Below are 19570 nucleotides of genomic sequence, written 5' to 3'. Positions count from 1 at the left end.
CATGTATTACGTTGCAAAACATCTATGGTATTTTATAATTGACGACACCTGTGTTTCATTCTGCAAGCAGCTAGTCATTAGAACTCACTCATTGTAGCTCCCTTTTACATAAGGAGTAATGTACATTTGAGAGTCAGAACCACGACCAGAACTACACTGGGAGAAGTGTCGTACTATCAGTAAACATACTTAAATGGGTTAAGGAAGGAAGATAATTAGGGCAGATCCCAGCCTATACAAAGGGGTCTTATAGCTTCCTTAAGCAGTTGACTGAGGATTTATCTGGTGTGTGCAGGGAAACCTCAGCTAGTATAAGGGATATTCAGAGGTTTAGCTGGAGCATAATGTGCTCCTGTGATCCCTAGGAGCTAATTACAAGTTGGTGCAACTTAGAGCTGCAACCTTTTTTCACACACCCCTGTGTCCAACAAGATGTACCAAATGCAGCTCCTGAGCACGTATGGATAATGTCCTTAAATTATCAAGAACTGGAACTTAATTCCTTTTGGGATTTTATACAGGACACCATTAAGATGCTTTTTTGGGAGGAATTTATAGTCAAAGGCTGACATTGTCAAAGGAGTCTAAGGGAGTTAGGTGCTAAACTCCAAGCCAAAATGTAGGTCAATTCTCCATCTCACATGTTCAATGAAGAAGCAAATCATACACTGGCTTAACTCTAATTTTCAGGAAATTTTGCATTACTGTACACTTTGGTATGAATAAAAGAATGGACTTGACCTCTCAAGCACTTTCTATTGAATATGTTGTCAGCCTATAGCCTTAGGTGCAGCAAAGAATTGAGCCCTGGGTGTTTTAATTTCTCAGAACAGAGGTGATGATCACTTTTATTAACTAAATATTTACAATTTGAACAATATTCTTTACTAGGTAATGAAAGTTTAGGAGAAGTCAGAGTTGGAGTCTCAAATCTGTTTCATACTTCTTATTTAAAGCTTAGAAAACAGATTTCCACCCAGTATACAGAACTTCTATTTTTGTTTTGAATTTTACTGAAAATTACCAGATACAACAATAATACACATTAATAGCAGTAGGTTTTTATATTCAGCGACACCTTCCCAAACCTCATTCTTATTTAGACACTTCTCCTCTCATCCCCTAAGTCTTTCGTTATATTGGCTGTTTCAACATAACAAGCTGTTTTCAAGATATAAACATTTCTTTAGCTAATTTGGTTCATGTTGTCCCATAATTGCCACTTACTTCAGGACACTTTTTGTGAATATGTCTTGTGAAAAACAATGCTGTAGGCTGCATTTTTCTTCATACTGTGATTTTCCCAAGTTTCATAGTTTAGTCATTCTTATAAGTGGGTGTGTCTGCACTGCAATCTGAAGTATGATTGTAGCTCAGGCAGACATAGCTGCTAAATAGTGTAGATGCGGTGGGCTGGGCTTCAGCACAGGCTGTACATGTATGCTGAGGACCCTGGGTCTGTATTCGCATCATTCACCTCCACTGAAGCTCATGCCCCGATATCTGCACTACTGTGCCAGTGTGGGTGTGTGTACCCAAGCTGCAGTCACACCCCCAATTGCAGTGTAGACATAGCTGGTGGCATGAAAGCCCCTCTACAGCATAGTCTTGATACTAAATGCTGTCCAAAGGGGATCCATTTGTCCGTGACCCTGGAGACCATGTTCTTTGGACTCATTCCACCTGCATTGCAGGCCATTTCCATCTGTGGGCTATCACATTTTTCTCTTAGGTGATCAGATAAGTCATCTTAATAGTTCATCCTTGGCAGTTTGAAATAATGTGAAAGGGGAAATTCATTCTGTATTGTGGGCTTTCAAAGTTAATGGTCACCAGAATGTACCATTTTCCAAAGTCTTTGATGTGTGGGCACTCAAACCCATGTACATCATTTCCAACATACATTAGGCATCACCCGAGAAGTGAATATCCCCCTCTGATTTCTTAAACATTTTAAGCATTTCTTTTGTAAATTCCAAGGCCAGAAGGGACCACTGTGATCATTGAGTCAGGGCCCCCTATATAATGCAGGCCATAGAACTTCCATGAAATAAGTTCTAGAGCAGATCTTTTAGAAAAACATCCACTCTTGATTTTAAAATGGTCAGTGATGGAGAATCCACCATGACCATTGGTAAATTGTTCCAATGGTTAATTACTCTTATTTAAAAAAGTACACCTTATTTCCAGTCTGAATTTGTCTAGCTTCAACATCCAGCCATAAGATCTTTCTCTACTAGTTGTTCTGCATGTAGATATTTCTAGATTGTAATCAAGTCACCTTTTAACCTACTCTTTGTGAAGCAAAATAGAGTGAGCTCTTTGAGTCTATCACTATAAAGCATTGTAACAGGGTTCTAGCTGGGTCTAGGGATCAGCTCTCACCTGGTCTAGCATCCCCCTCTATCACTCACTTGCCCCACAGTTCCTCTTATGCTCCAGGTCATTATACAGTTTTCCCCTTCTGAGGTAACGGATTCCCACTGGACAAACTGTCCATATGCTGTGTTCTATTCCAATTCACCAGATCCTGTGCCACTTTCCCAGTGACTGGCCAAGGAACCAAGGCCCTCCTTCTACACTGGGTTCCAGCCGAGAGACCCTATAACCAGCAGCCAAGGTCTGCACAGTCCCACTCTTCTCTGCTGTTTTCCTGGGCTTCTTCCTACCCCATTTCTCAGGTCTTCATTTCCCAATGTCTCTGGCTTGACCCTTCTTTTGGGGCTAGGAACCAAGGTCTTATTCTCCCCTGTAGGCTTCCTCTTCACCACCTCTCTGCTCCACAGTCTCTCCCTGTACCTCCATACTGCTCTCAACTTCCAAGCTTTATACTAACCAGCCTGCTCCTGCCCAGCTAAACTTCATGGTTGGTTAAGCCTGGCTGTCCCTCCAGGTGCAGCCTGTCATGGGGCTAATTAGCTCTTTTTTACCTACTCAGGCCTTGTGTCAGGTAGACACCCCTCACAGGCATGTTTTTCTAATACTTCACCCATTCTCATGGCTCTTCTCTAAACCTTCTCCAATTTATCAACATCCTTCTTGAATTATGGGCATCAGAATTGGACAGTGTTCCAGCAGCAGTCACACCAATGCTAAATACAGAGGTAAAATAACCTCTCTACTCCTACTTGAGATTCCCCTATATATGCATCCAAAGCGCACATTAACTCTTACTGGTCACAGTACCACACTGGGAGTTCATGTTCTGCTGTTTATCCACCCTCTACCCCCAAAAAAATCTTTTTCAGAGTCATTGCTTCCTAGGATAGAGTCCCCCATCCTGTAAGTATGGCCTATATTCTTTGTTCCTAAATGTGTACATTTAGTCATTTAAAACAAAACATTTGCTTGTAGCCAGTTTACCAAGTGATCCGATCACACTGAAATAGTGACCTGTCCTCTTCATTATTTACCACTTCCTCAATTTTTGTATCATCTCCAATTTTTATCAGTGATGGTTTTTTGTTTTCTTACCGGTCACTGATAAAAATGTTAAACTGTATAGGCCCAAGAACTGTTTCCTGCAAGACCCCACTGGAAACACACCCACTTGATGACTATTCCCCATTTACAGTTACATTTTGAAACCTATCAGTTAGCACACACATTGAATGGATTAAAAACTGACATTTATATCATTCTGTTCTTTTAATCAAAATGTCATGCTGTACCAAGTCAAAGTATTACATCAACACTATAACTTTTATTCATCAGACTTGTAATCTCAAAAAAAATCAAGTTAGTTTGATTTGCATTAATTACATTACCCTTTAAATATATTAGAATATGACCATTTGTGTATATAATCCCAGAGTTTGGATTCTCTGGCAATAACACAGGGCCATCCGGACCCTGCAGGGGCCCCCACAAGAGTTTTTCGGGGGCCCTGGAGCAGGGTCCTTCACTTGCTCCGGGGGCCCCAGAAAACTCTCGTGGGGCCTGGGCCCTCGGAGCTTCTTCCGCTCCTGGTCTTTGGCGGTAATTCAGCAGTGGGGGGGTCCTTCCGCCCCGGGACCCGCCACCGAAGTGCCGGGTCTTCGGCAGAAGACCCCAGGCCCCCTGAATCCTCTGGGCGGCCCTGCAATAACATGTTCAAATCTTTTTTGTCAGTAGATCAAATACTTTTGCTGCTGTTTTGTCATAAGATCAGAGTAGTCTTCTACGCAGAGAGACCAACTCTTTGTAAAAAGTGGTTGGAATTTGTTTTCCCCTATATCTATGGCTTCTCTACAGAAGTGGACTTTATGTTGAGTAATAGTAGAAGTGCTGCCTTATCTTATAACTTGTAAGTGTTCCACTGACATTTTTGCCTCCTTAAAAAGTTGTGCTATTCTAATTATATCAGCCATTAGCAAATGCTGAATGAGCTTCATTTTATCTTTAGTGGTCTAATGACAAGTACTGAATGTGAAATATTCCTATTCAGTTTTGCAGCCTGTTTAGGAAACCAAGGAAATGTTTTTCATTCTCAAATACTTAAAAAATATTCTCTTACATTTTTAAGAGGCCCAGTTCCCAATTTGAAACATCCTTTTCTGACTTGACTTAAATCTAGTTTTTTAAAGAAATTAGAGATATCACAAAAATATCACAAATAGTCATGTATTTTCAGTTCAGGGATGGATTTTAATTCAAGGAAGTTTTCCAAAATGGAAAAACATTTCCAGCTTCAATTAGGATTAAGTGAATTCTTAACATGTTAAAGACAGAGCTGGACCAGACTTGCTGAAAACTTTTCATCAGTCATTCCAGTGCTAATTACTCACACCTTTCTCTTAATACCTATAATGCTTTAAATGAGTCAAACTGTACTTGTCCTTGAACCTGTCTTCCCAATTGGCAGCCCTCTAGTGAAGCAGAGCATCATGACATTTTTATTACGTGTACTGCACTAAATCATAACTTATGTGTAGTAGTATATACATGCTTAGATGAAATTGGATCACAAAACCCAGTATGTTTTATAATCAGTTTTTCATATATGGAAAAGAAAATAACCTATAAAGTGCAATATGCTGGTGACAATGTGAATGAAATCAAAGCTTTCAACAGTTACATTTCTAACAGGAGAATGCCTGTTATCTTTTGTATTTTTATGGCAATAAACAAACAGTGTATTTCATCCATAGGTGTCACATGGCAAACAAAACTTGTCCAAAGAATCTTATCTGGAATAATCAGATTTGCAGATGTCTGGCGCAGCATGACTTCAGTTTCTCTTCCCATCATGGAGATACTGGTAAGCAGTTATATTTTATAGGATTAAATGTAGTTGTTCTGTGCTGATTTACATAAAAAGAAAACAATACACACCATGCAAATTAAACAGTTTGAATCTTTGTAATTCTTTGTTTACAGAATGGCATTTTAGATAATTAGCATGCATCCTGAGGGTTGGATTATATTTTCACCATTTTAAAATTGGATTTATCATAATTCCTTAATAAAAATTAATGTGTGGATTCCGAATTTTTTATGTTTGCTGTATTCCTAGACACTGCTGACGAATTCCATGATATCTGTGGACCTAACAAAGAGCTTGATGAAGAAACCTGTCAATGTGTTTGCAGAGGGGGTGTACGGCCTTCAAGCTGTGGACCCCAAAAAGAATTAGATAGAACATCATGCCAGTGTACATGTAAAAACAAACTTTTGCCTAGTTCCTGTGGTCCCAACAAAGAATTTGATGAAGACAAGTGCCAGTGTGTATGTAAAAGAACCTGCCCCAAACATCAGCCACTAAATTCTGCAAAATGTATCTGTGAATGTATAGAATCTCCAAATAAATGCTTCTTAAAAGGAAAAAGGTTTCATCACCAGACATGCAGGTGAGTTAAATGACTAAAAGATTCTGTAATTCAATTGTTATAGCACTGGACAGGGACTAAAAATGTTGGGTTACCTTTGCCATGTGTGAGGGTTTACGCCCCCGGTAGCAGGGCAGTATGGCCTAATGGCCAGAGTCTATAGAATCGCCCCTGGTTGCAGGGCAGTATGGCCTAATGGCCAGAGTGTCTCCCACTTCGCCGGGCCCTGGCCCGCGGCCCTAACAGCGACATAGGACCTTGCCACTGGCTCAGTGGAGGGGTCCTACCGAAACATGCTGAGGCTTACCAGGGCAAGGTACCAGTCCGTCACACCCCACCCCAGGTCACTTCCTACCGGCTTGAGAGTTGGGGTCTCCCATGAGTCCCTAGCTTCTCCATGGGTCTCTGGGTCCGTCGCCTCCTCGGGCACCTCCCAGAGTAGGGCTTCACACTAGTCTGGAGAAGCTTCAGTTCCCAGCAACTGCCAGGCTGGTGGCTGGTTCTCCACAGGAGCTTCCCAGTTAGGTCCTTCCCCTGCGGCTGCCAGCCCAGACTGAGCTGAGTTCCCTCCTTTTATACTCCCAGAGCACTTGGAGCATGCCCAGTACAGCCGGGGCGGGACTTCCGCCGTCAGAGCTACTGGTCTGACGCTGCTGGGGCTAGTGCAGGGTGGGGCTACCCCGTCACACCATGGAATTACTTTATGACCGAGAACTTTATGATTTGCCTATCTGTAAAAGGACAGTCTGAGAGTTAATGAGTATTTGAAAACCACATTGAGATTCTTGGATCCTATAGATATTCACTGTGATTTCAGGTAGAGAAAACAGCCAAAAGACCTACTAAAAGAGTGTCACTTCATGTTGAGACATACTGTAAAACCAAATTCTAGACTATTTGTGGTCCTTAAAAATCCCAGTGTACTTTTCACTAGAGCTGGAATATTCACAGTGTCCTAGCCAATATCCAACCTAATTGCCCAAATTATCCTTTAAAATGGGATTCTGGTCAGCAAGCAGACTGTAAATTTGATGATGTTCATGTTCATATTGCATACAAGATTTTTCTCTTGGCTAACCACTAAATTTGGAAATATTTCACAATTCTGAAAATCAGTTTTTCTTCTGCTTCCTACATCATCACTATCAATTAAAGTGCAGTGATCTGTCATGTAATTTTGTTGAGGTAATTAATTATTGCAGGTATATATAAGGCACCTGTCACTATCGTATCTTGTTTGGCTGCTTTGCTGAAACACTCTTAATTCTGCAGTGTTGAAAACAGTGAAGTCTTGTTTCTTTTTTGAGTGATTACACATGTGTATTCCACAGTAGGTGTGCGTGCTTGCCCTCTGCACCGGTACCGGAAGTTTTTCCCTTAGCAGTACCCATACTGAGGGAGCACCACTGCAACCCCTGGAGCTGCGCCCTCTCCCCCCACCCTCAGTTCCTTCTTGCTGCCAGTGAAGGTGGTCAGAACTTCGTGCTTCAGCTCTGCTGCAGCCTTTCTATTCCTTAGTGGTACCGTTCACTACAGTTAGCTGTTTTCAGTTGTTAGAGTGTGCTTGGGGCATGCCCCGTACCCCAGGTTTCAAGTCGTGCAACTCCTGTCGCCATTCCATGCCAAGGAGTGATCTGCATGCTGAGCATCTCCGCTGCTTGGGCGAAACTCATGTGAGTGAACGCTGCAAGATCTGAAGGTCATTCAAACCACGGACTAAGAAGGAGAGGGACATCAGGCTTCGAGCTCTCCTTATGAAATCAGCACTGGCCCCAACTCTGGTGCATTGAGCAGACTTGGCACCCAGCACAGCTCCCCCTCCAAGAAGCAAGGAAGGGGCTCCGCCTTGCAGTGGCACGGAGTGAAGGAAAGAGGAGAGGCTGGTCCTGCGTTGAGCAGCCCTCGGTCCCCCCGGGCCCAAAACCTCCGACTCGTGCTGAGAGGAGCAGCCCGGCACCGTCCACACACGCGTCTCCTGCAGCCAGGATGCCATTGACACCAAAGGCTCTACAGGCTGCACGAGACATTCTGAGCCTACCAGCACCCGGGGGGGCGCCGGTGATGGGCCCTCGGTCCCGTGGCAAGCCGCCACTGGGTGCTTGTCAGACCTCCCCAGCGCGGCACAGCTCCCACTCCGAGGACTGCTCCTTCCCTTGTTCAAAACACAGTGGCCAGTCAACTCACGCCCGCCCTCGATACCAACCAGGCTAACCGGTTTGCCGCCCAGGCAGGACTCTTGGGGTCCCTCCGTGCCATGCAGTAGCGGGCGCAGGCACTGAGACAGGCACCAGAGACGCTGCTCCTCCTCCTCCTCGCGGCACAGTTACCATAGCTGATCTCGGCGCAACCAACATTGATGCTCCCGCTCGAGTTCCCACTCTGCCAGATGTTGCACACGGGACTCTCCTTGCGATTCTCCAGCATCGGAGTATCGGAGCTCCCAGCGCCGAGGCGAGTACCGAAGCAGCACTTCTGATGGATCCCAGTCCCGCGGAAGACGGCGTCGCAGGCACCATCTTTCCTACCGCTCCTATGGGACCATGGGCTCGACGGTGACCTCAGCCTTGGCACCCAGCCGCCCATCTCCGGGCTGAGCCAGACCAGCCAGTGCCACTGAGCCCTCAACTTGGACAGTGGCAAGGGGCCCCGTGGCAGGTCATTGTGGCCACCAATGCCCACCCAGACAGGAACCCGCTCGGTGGCCAGGGTGTCCCAGGCTCCATCGGCCTCTCCACCTCGGCCTAGGGACAAATTGGCAGGTCATGAGTTGGCAGCTCTGCGCCCGGACTCCGACCTGGGGATGAAAGGAGGCCCACGGCTCCGTGTCGGCTCTCTCTCCAGTGCTGGTTGACACCATAACGGCACTCCCGCCCTCTCTCCCGCAAGAGGATTTTAAGGCGCATCAAGACCTGCTAAAGCAGGTGGCATCCAGCCTCCAACTGCAGGCCGAGATGACGGAGGGCCCATCCAACTCCCTCTTTAATGTACTGTCTTCCTTGGCCCCGGGCCATGTGGCACTACCCCTCCACCAGAGGATAGCCAACATCTACAACACCTTGTGGCAAACTCCCGCCTCCTTGGCGCCGATTTCCAAGAAGGCTGAGAGGAAGTACCTCGTGCCGGCCAACGACTATTCTCACCTGGCACCTAACTCACTAGTGGTGGAATCTGTGAACCACCAAGAGCGACAGGGCCAGCCCACACCCACTCCCAAGAACAAAGACGCCAGAAGACTGGACTCCTTTGGTAGGAAATTTTATTCCTCTGAAAGTTTCCAGCTTAGGGTTGCCAATCATCAGGCCTTGCTTAGCCGGTATGACTTTAACCTATGGGCTTCCCTGCCAAAGTTCAAACCTCTTCTCCCAGAGCGGGAGAGAAAGGACTTTAAGGCTCTGGTGGATGAGGGGGCGACGGCGGCCAAAGCGGCCCTTCAGGCAGCATCGGACGTGGCCGCCCGTTTGGTGGCGTCTGCGATATCTATGTGCAGGGTGTCGTGGCTCCTCCTGTCCGGGCTATCAGGACATGCAGGACATGCCATTTGATGGAAAAGCTCTGTGCGCCGATCAGATGGACATCAGGCTGTATGGGATGAAAGATTCCCGTACCACTCTACGTCCCTCCGGCTAAGGACAAGGCAAAACTGCAACTGTTGGCTCAAGCAGCAAGGAGCAGATATGAACCCCCGATACAAGAGGCCGAGAGACCAGAAGCAACAGTCCCGCTCTGCCCTGCAGCCAGGGCCCTCTAAGGGCAAGAGGCAGGGAAAGAGGTGGTTTTGACTATTTGCAGGGGGCACCAGAGGGGAGAACGGGGAGACCCCCCCCCAATTAATAATGTTTGCGTTCTGCAACCGATTGTCTGCCTTCCACATGGCATGGTCCTGTATAACTTCGGACCAATGGGTCTTCCACACCGTTTCCAGGGGCTACACGCTGCAGTTCAGCTCACCCCCACCCAACCACCCCCCTCCCTGAAGGGCCATGGGGACCCGGAGCATGCCCACCTCCTAGGGCAGGAGGTGGAGTGAGTACCAGTAGAATTCCAGGGCAAGGGTTTCTACTCCCAATATTTCCTGATCCCAAAGGCAAAAGGGGGCCTCAGGCCCATCCTGGACCTGCGGGATCTCAACCGGTTTCTGGTCCGCATGGTGTCCCTGGCCTCTATTATCTCCTCCCTGGACCCAGGGGATTGGTACTCGGCCCTGGACCTTCAGGACGTGTATTCTCACATTCATATTTTTGAGGGACACAGGCACTTCCTGTGCTTCCTAGCGGGGTTAGACCACTACCAGTTCAACGTCCTCCCATTTGGCCTATCCACAGCGCCCAGGGTTTTCACAAAGTTCATGGCTGTGGTAGCGTCCTACCTCAGATGGGAGGGGGTACAGATCTTTCCATACCTGGACGATTGGCTTCTCAATGGCAACTCTCGGTCCCAGGTGGAGCTGCTCCTGTCCACGTGTCGATCTTGGCCTAGTGGTGAACGAGACCAAGTCAACGTTAGTTCCAGTGCAGTGCTTCACTGGGGTGCTGCTGGACTCCTCAAGGGCCACAGCCTCTCTCCCGCTGAGCAGGTTTGAGGCCCTAAAAGATCTCATCACCTCGGTCACGGCTTTCCCGGTGACAACGGCAAGAGCGTGCCTTCGGATCCTGGGGCACATGGTGGCATGCACATATGTGGTCTGCCATGCCAGCCTCTGGATGAGGCCCCTCCAGCTCTGACTAGCCTCCCAGTTCTCCCAGGCCTGGGACGGGCTAGACAAGGTTCTCATGGTGCCGTCCCCGATACTTGCCTATCTACAATGGTGGTCTTACCTGAGCAATATGATGCAAGGGGTTCCCTTTCGGGAGGTGACCCTATCTTTAGACCTGGTGGCCAATGCATCAGCTTTGGGCTGGGGAGCTCACACAGGGATCATGCAAACCCAGGGGATGTGGTCGACCTCGGACTTGTCCCTCCACATAAATGTCAAGGAGCTCAGGGCGATATGGTTGGCATGTGTTGCCTTCAACATGCACCTTCACGGCAAAGTGGTTAGAGTCCTGACCGACAACACTGCCGCGATGTACTACATCAACAGGCGAGGCAGGACTCATTCCTCGGCCCTCTGCCAGGAAGCCCTGAGCCTATGAGATAGCCCACAATATCTCCCTGAGGGCATTCCACTTACCAGGCATCCGCAATACGGAAGCCGATCACCTCAGCAGGGTTTTCTCCCCCCAGTACGAGTGGTCACTCCATTTGGAGGTCACTCACCGTCTCTTCCAAGAGTGAGGAGCTCCCCAGGTTGACCTCTTCACAACCCACCAGAACTGGTGTTGCCCCCGGTTCTTCTCCGGGGGGGAGTAGGGAGGGGCGTGATCTTGGTTGCCTTCCTTCTGCAGTGGTCGGGACAGCTTTTTTATGTTTTCCCAACGTTTCCCCTCATCAGCAAAGTCCTGCAAAAAGTAAAGACAGACAAAGCGCGTGTCATCCTTATAGCCCCAGCATGGTCCCACCAACACTGGTACAGGACCCTCCTGCACCTCTTGGCAGCCCCTCCGAGGAGGCTGCCACTTCGCCCAGACCTCCTCTCAGGATGGAGGCTGCCTCCTTCATCCCAATCTGGCCACGCTCTACCTGACAGCATGACTGCTCAGTGGCTAGACAAGGAGGAGGGGAGGTGTTCAGAGGAGGTCAGGCGGGTCCTCCTGGAAAGTAGGAAGCTGTCCACGCGCCGGACATACCTGGCAAAGTGGTCCAGATTCTCCAGGTGGGTGGGGGATTGGGGTGCCTCCCCATCGTCAGCACCACTCCAGCTCAACCTTGAGTATCTTCTGTCCCTTAGGACCCAAGGGTTGGCACCCGCCTCTGTCAGGGTACACCTGGTGGCTATATTGGCCTTCCACCCGCCGGTGCAAGGGCACTCTGTTTTCTCTCGTTCTATGACCTCCCGCTTCCTGAGGGGTCTTGACCATTCATTCCCATATGCTAGACCCCCTGAGCCGCAATGGGACCTAAACTTGGTGGTGTCCCACCTCACGGGGCCTCCCTTTGAGTCCTGGACTACGTGTTCCTGGTCTCATTTCTCATGGAAGGTAGCCTTCCTTGTAGCAATCACTTTGGCCCGTCGTGTCTCGGAACTCAGGGCCCTGACCTCGGAACCCCCATATACGGTCTTCCATAGGGATAAAGTCCAGCTTCGCCCTCATCCGGCATTTCTCCTGAAGGTGGTCTCCACCTTCCATATGGAACATAACATCTTTCTTCCCATGCTCTGTCCTAAGCCTCATTCCTCCAATGAGGAACGCCGCCTTCACACACTCAATGTGCATAGGGCGCTGGCCTTTTATCTGAATCGGACGAAGCCATTCAGGAAATCCTTGCAACTTTTTGTTCCCTCGGCCAAGCGTGTGAAGGTGCAACCAATCTCCACCCAGAGTCTTTCCCGCTAGATCACCTTGTGCATTTGCACGTGCTATGATCTGGCAGGGGTTCCCCCTGCCACTGATCATCAGGGCGCACTCTGAGGGCTCAGGCCTCATCGGCTGCCTACGTAGCCCATGTCCCTATCCAGGACATCTGTAGAGCAGCTTCTTGGGCCTCGGTTCACACGTTTACTTCGCATTATGCGATCATCTCCCAAACTAGGGATGACGCCAGGTTCGGCAGGGCGGTTCTGCATCCTGGGAACTCGTAACTCCTGCCCACCTCCCACACATATAGTTTGGAATCACCTACTGTGGAATACACATGAGCAATCACTCGCAGAAGAAAAGACAGTTACCTGTTCCGTAACAGGTGTTCTTTGAAATGTGTTGCTCATGTCTATTCCATGTTCCGCCCTCCTTCCCCTCTGTCGGAGTTGTCCGGCAAGAAGGAACCAAGGGTGGGGCAGCGCACAGCTCCCCTTATAGTGCGATATAGAGGCGCCAGTCCAGGGGTCACAGCGGTGCTCCCCCATTACGTGTACTGCTAAGAGAAAAACTTTGGGCAGCGGTGCACGTGGCGAGCACGCACAACTACTGTGGAATAGACATGAGCAACACGTCTCGAAGAACGCCAGTTATGGAACAGGTAACTGTCTTTTTTAAGTAAAGCTAAGCAGATATAACTCAGATAACACTGCTTGGAGAAACAAGATCACGAAGTTCATTAATAGTAGTAATAATAGTAATAGTAAATATTCATAGTATGAGATACATATTTGTTCAGTTACCTAAAACCATTGACATGGTTACAAAATTAACATTTTAATTTATTTATAAATATTCTGGCAGCACCTAAAAGGCCCCAAACAGCACTGGTGGACATAGAATAGAATATGGATCCTGCCCTGAAGATTTTAATATCTAAAATGACAAGACACACAATCAAATATAGACAAACATATCAAAATACAGTTCACATGGTACATCTCTACTCCCTCCATTTTATGTTCAGCAACAGCTCCTGGACACTCCTCGTCCCTGACTTAATAGAAAATAAGGGCAATTACCACCAGGCATTTGGCACCCAGTAGGATGGGGGCTAGAGGTCATCAGTATCTAGTATAAATTCCTTCTGGGGTGCAGTGCAAATTACACTTTGAGTTGTGGTCCATGCACCACAGAAATAATGTTTGCTGGTAAGAGATACATTTAGCGATCTTCTCCAGCCACAGTATGTGCCTCTTTAGTGGTGTTATGCACCAGAAAACAACATTAAAGGTTTAAGGTTGCAAAGTCAAGCACTCAAAAGTTAGGAAATGCCAGAATTAAGTTTGCCTGTGCAACCCCCTTGTGCATGTGCATTATGATACAGTCTTTAATTGTAGTCACATACTGTATTTTCCAGAGGACTCCTGCCTTGTTCAGTGCACAAGCTGGACGGTGCTCAGTTAATGAGCAGCTATTCAATATTTTGTTTTCTCCTCATTGTCTAGTGCCTTATTTACTGCATACCATTCAAACCCTGCTCTGAAAACAGTTCTTCACTTCCTCATGTGCTTCTCTATGGTGCTCTTCACTATAGTATTCTAGTGCTGCCGAACATTTCTGTAAGGAGAGGAGCGGGAGGTGGTCAGAGTCCCAATTACCAGTCTCTCTCCTCCACATCTGCAGTCCTAGTCACCTTGCCCAGTCAGTCCCGGTTCCTCACCTGACATGTCTTTCCCCACCTCCACTCCCTGGCCCAGTCTCTTTGTCCAATCAGTCCCAGTTCTCCCCCCTACACCTCCTTGTCACATCTGTCTTCCTATCCCTCACCCAATCTCAGTATTCTCCCAGCCAACTAGGTCCCAGTATCCCTCTGTTTCCCTTCCCAGCTCTGTGTCCCCACCAGTTCCCAGTTCCTAATCTGCCTCGTTGCCCAACAAGTCCTATTTGCAGCCTCTTCCCCCCAGCTCCAGTCTCCTTGCCCACTCAGTCCCAGCTTGCCTCCCCTCTCCAGTCCCAGTCTCACCAGATTCCTTGTCCCAATTTACTCCTTTCCCTTCCCCTTGCTTCAGCTTTGGGCCCCTCTGCACTTTAACCAGACCCCTCCTCTATGCTGCCTGGTACAGGAGATTTGGGCTTCCTTCTCTTAATTCCACAGCCTAGGCCCAATCTCCCAGCTCAGAGAAGCTGGAAGCAGCATTTACAGGGAAAGTCTGGCTTTGTCCTTGTAAAAATGTAGACTGGAGCAGGCCTGGTCGTTCTTTGGGGATGGTGGCACATGAACAGTCTGGTCAGCACTAGGAGTTGTGAAAGGACCAAACATGCTTCATGAGGACAGAATCTTCTGAGATTTTAGTTGTTCTCTTCTGGCAAGACTCTACTGGGCATGTGCCTGCTATGATTTTTCTAAAGCTTGTAACTTGGAATGATATAGGCAGAATATAATGGGATGGCAAAAGGCACATCCTTGACACAAGGTGATTCCCCCGGCAAATTGCTAGGACAGGGGTCAGCAACCTACGGCACGCGTGCCACCTTTGGAGCCACTGGAATGGGGTGGGGAGGGCTCACGGGGGGGCTGTCCACCCTCCAGGGGAGTTCAGGGGGTGGGAGGGGGGAACCTGGTCTGGGGAGCAGCCCCTGGGCACGGCTGGCCCCTCGGGTCTATAAAGGCTCGTTGGGATTTGCCCCTCAATGAACCGAGGTGCAAGGGCGGGGGGAGGGGGCACAAGGTGGAAGTTTCACCTAGGGTGCAAAATATCCTTGCACCGGCCCTGCCCCAGGGGGTGCGTGCATCCCAGGTTAAGAACCACTGCACTAAATTGATAAGCTCTGCATTTTAATTTAATTTTAAATGAAGTTTCTTAAACATTTAAAAAAACTTGTTTACTTTACATACAACAATAGTTTATAGACTTATAGAAAGAGACCTTCTAAAAACATTAAAATGTATTACCGTCACATGAAACCTTAAATTAGAGTGAATAAATGAAGACTCGGCACATCATTTCTGAAAGGTTGCCGACCCATGTGCTAGGACCTGCTCCAAAGCATGGGGATATGTAGAGCTGCTTGAAAGAAAGGTCCCCAGAATTTTTTTTTTTAACATAGGGAAAAGTTTTTTGCCCCTAGCCTCATTCTCAGAAATGGCTGAAGCATTTTGGCTGAATTTTTCTGAAAGAGTCAGGTTGAGGCAGACACTTGACGCATAAAATCAGTCCAGATGGTTAAAGTTTGACAGTTATAAGCAACTGATAGCACCATCTTAGAATGAGAAGTATTGCTCAACCTTAACAATAGGTAACAGTATCAACCCCATCTATAACTAACTGTTCTTCCCTCACACTCTTACCTATACAGACTATCAGCATAGCTAGGTTCCCGTAGTTATGCCAGAAACCACATAGCTTAGATACTGCCAACAATGATGGAAGGGGTTTTTCCATTGGGATAGGAACACTACATCCCTAACCAATAGCAGCTACACCGATGGAAGAATTCTTCCATCAACATTGGAGGTTAGGTCACTATAGCTATATTGCTCACGGTTGTGGATTTTTCACACCCCTGACTGACTATGTTGGCCTAACTTTTAAGTGTAGACCAGGCCTAATGCCAGATTGTTTTGATGAGAGCAGAGAGATCTGTGGGTCAGATGAAAGCATCCAGATGGCAGTATCCAGTTTGTTTGACAGCACTTATCTACTTTTTTTTTTTATTTATGTTGCCCAACTGCTTTGCTAGGGTTAGGCATCCTGGGAAATACAACATCCAAATAGGTAAGTTTTTTGGCTTTGCCTTAAAGATCAGTGCCTCAGATGGTATGACCTTCTAGTGGGATTCAGACAAAAGCTTTGAAATCTTTAAATGAAAGGCACTATAGAAGGACAAACATCATTGTAACATACAACTCCGAAGGAAATTCTACATCCACTCCATCCCCATTTTTGTATCCACAGAAGATTAATTTTCCAAGTCCAAACTTACTCCTGATTCTTTTTTTGCTGGCACTATCAGGGATGGTATACAGGAGGATAGGTGCATTTCTATGAAAGAGCCACATTATTTTGGTTAGGGGTCAGCTCTGCCTCTTTCTTGCTTCAGCATCCTCAACACCTTTCCAACACTAACACCCCCACCCCAAACTGCAGGTGTTGTATATTTTATAAAATGTTTAGCATTAGGCAAAAGGATCAACATGATCTTTTACAGAAATTCCATGAAAGTTGTTACATTTTTCCGAGATAGCTCTAGAGTTTGTCCTAAGTGACATGATATAACATGAACCTTGGAATTACATAAAACCTGCTAATGAATCAGACCACTGTGACAAATTACACTGAAATATCTGAACAAGATATGGCTAGTCAATAATTACCATAACTGCTGGGTCTTCCTCATTCTTTACTGATTTCTTCATATTCATGTTCATTGGTTTAATTAATTGGCTTGCATTAATGTAACTGTAATCCAAGATCTCATTTTATAAACACATTACTGTAAAGTGGCAAGTCAGTGTCCAAAATAAGCATGCAATGTGCTAAACCATCTGCAATGATAATTAGAGTACGCATAGTCTAAAAACAGAAAAAATTGCCTGGGGAAGAGAATATTAAAAGTACCTCAATAGTATATTGTGTAGTATCTGTAAACAGAAATATATATATAGCAAGAATTATTACAATAGAACATTATGTCAGTATGTTTCATAAAACAGAGACACATTATTTAAAGACAAGTTTAAAATATAACTGTTGAAACTTGAAACATATACTTTTCCCTCTTGAGTCGCTGCCAATGTCTGAAAAAGCCACAGACTAGTACTTTGTCTCCATTACACACCAGAGGTTATTTGGCATTGTTATTGTAAGGTTATTTTAGGTCAAGCTGTTAAAAAAAAAAATGAGGTGGGGGGAGAGAAGCCAAGGAATTAGCTTTGTACAACTCCTTGTGTAAGCAAATATCCACTAATGAGGAACATCTTGTTTATAGATATAATCTGTAGTTTAATGATCTATTTGCATTAAAGTTATTTCAGTTAATATTATTGTTATTGTTACCCTTTCTTCTCCTTTAAAATTTACCATATACTTATGGGCCTGGATCCTACAATAAAAATCACACAGTGCAATATGGCAAACAGACTCCCACTGAACTCACTGGGGATCTGTGGAAGTATATGGGTTTTCCCTGTGCAGTTCTCAGTGCAGGATCAGGGTCATAGTATAGAAAATCTATCTTTTCTATTACGCAAATAGCTGGTAAATATACAGAAAAAAATTATCAGAGGGGTAGCCGTGTTAGTCTGGATCTGTAAAAGCAACAAAGAATCCTGTGGCACCTTATAGACTAACAGACGTTTTGCAGCATGAGCTTTCGTGGGTGAATACCCACTTCTTCAGATGCAAGTGGACATATTCCACATATTGGAAAAGACCGTGGGTATTCACCCACGAAAGCTCATGCTGCAAAACGTCTGTTAGAAAAAAATTAAGCATTCTGGCCTGTAACATCAGCTCGTTAGGGAATGCTGGCTCAAGCTAGGAGACATTCAGTAGTGGCATACTAAACAGGGTTGCCTACCAGAAAAAAATGTTAGAACTATTTGCCAGAATAATATACCAACGTATACTCTAGCTTAGAATGTAATTAGAGCTGGTAAGTATTTCAAGAGAGTATTAATGAATATTCATATGAGTAAAACCACAGAGTCACCTGAGCAGTATTTGTAACCCTATTTATTTGCTTTTCATTGCAAGACAGTTCACAGAAATATTCATGCACATATGTAATATGTTATATATCTTTATAGGATTTAAGTGTTCTCTGGTATAAGTGTAGCATAAGTGTACATAGTCAGATGTATATTTCTCTTTGATTCATGTGCCTGCCCCATTTTACCAGTGGCTTTTTGTTTCCTTCCTCCAGCTGCTACAGACCACCGTGTACAGTTAGAACGAAACGCTGTGAGCCTGGATTTTATTATAGTGAAGAAGTGTGCCGTTGCGTACCCACATATTGGAAAAGACCGCTTATTAATTAGTGAAGAAAGCACTACTTGCCATTTTGGTGTACATTTTTCCATTAAAAAACCAACAGCGTTAACATTGGAATTAACTGTGCACCAGAGACCCTGTGGGATTCACAGAGACAAACACATTGTGCTTTTTCCCCAAGAAATGTGGAAAGCACATGTAGACAATAATGGGGCTCATGTTGTGTAAAGAACTCACTAAGGACTTGTTTTCTGCCAATGACAAAACAGCCTTGGTTTTCCTCCTTGTGATTTTTTTTTAAAAGAGATAATGACTATATAATTTATTTCCACTAAACATTGTGCAGCATTCCTGTTTATAGCAGTAACAATTGTTAAAGCTCACTGTGATCAATATTTTTATATCATGCAAAATATGTTTAAATAAAATGAAAATTGTATTATATACTGGTGAGAATGTTTAATTGATTATTTTATGACCCAGTCTGTACAAACCAACCACAGCTCAACAACGTGAATGGTGGTTCTTAAAATAGTTTCTGGAAATCCAGAGCTAGAATTCCTATCCAATAAAAATAAGTGATTTTATGAAAGAAAGTGTAAGTGAGACAGCAGTGAACTTTTTGTATCTGCTTAAAATATCTAGGCTGAGCTATTAAAAAAAAAGTTATATTTACAACATCTATGTCCAGTGATATTTTACTATGTAGACCAACTAGCTAAGCATGCGTGATATTTTATAAAAACTATTATGAGTCCTCTCTATTGCACAGGAACAAAGCTTGTTCAAAGGAGAGCAGCAGCTATTAGTAGTCACATACATGCATGCCAATATATAGTCAAAATATTTTAAATGGTAAGTGTTCATGCAGGTATAATAATTAAAATATAATTAAAATATTTACATATGGAAATATCAATTATGCTGTTTTATTTAGTTTTAAAGATTGTGCCCTAAAATTCAAAACAAAATAGTTTAAAATTATTTGATGTTGTACTATGTCATACTGTAAGCCAAATTATTGTGATCTAAAGTCTCTTGTATGCCAGGTGCTTTTAAGAGAAAATAATGTATTTTTCTTTCCACTGGGCACCTGAAAAGACTTCCAACAAGCCAGTCTGGATTTACAAGATAATCTCTGTACAAACAATTGTTAGAGCATTTTTACATGGAGAGTCTCCAATCTAACATCTACAAACTCTAGAAAAAGAGGTAAGCTTTTAACTTGGATAGAATAATAATATGAATGAGATAGTCTAGTAGTAATCAAGGAATCATTTCATTTCCACTTCTGGTTATGCATGCACTCAATATGTCTGAGATAGAGAAGTTTTCACTGGTAGCATCTGCTGGACTGCATATGAGGCCCTAC

General features: G+C 45.2%; 1 protein-coding gene across 3 annotated transcripts in view; it reads left to right on the top strand.

Moving 5' to 3' along the window:
• The window catches only part of VEGFC (vascular endothelial growth factor C), a 130011-nt gene extending 111369 nt beyond the window's left edge, over nucleotides 1-18642 (top strand). For all 3 annotated transcript variants that reach the window (XM_039542454.1, XM_039542456.1, XM_039542455.1), the window contains exons 5-7: nucleotides 5130-5239; nucleotides 5495-5828; nucleotides 18131-18642. In XM_039542454.1, the coding sequence (XP_039398388.1) occupies nucleotides 5130-5239; nucleotides 5495-5828; nucleotides 18131-18245 (559 nt within the window). In that variant the 3' untranslated portion in view covers nucleotides 18246-18642. The remainder of the gene's footprint in view (nucleotides 1-5129; nucleotides 5240-5494; nucleotides 5829-18130) is intronic.
• Nucleotides 18643-19570: the final 928 nt, after the last annotated feature.

The sequence above is a fragment of the Mauremys reevesii genome, linkage group 5 (genome assembly GCF_016161935.1).
Source record: "Mauremys reevesii isolate NIE-2019 linkage group 5, ASM1616193v1, whole genome shotgun sequence".
Lineage (NCBI taxonomy): Eukaryota > Metazoa > Chordata > Testudines > Geoemydidae > Mauremys > Mauremys reevesii.
This window is presented reverse-complemented; position numbering and strand designations above follow the sequence as displayed.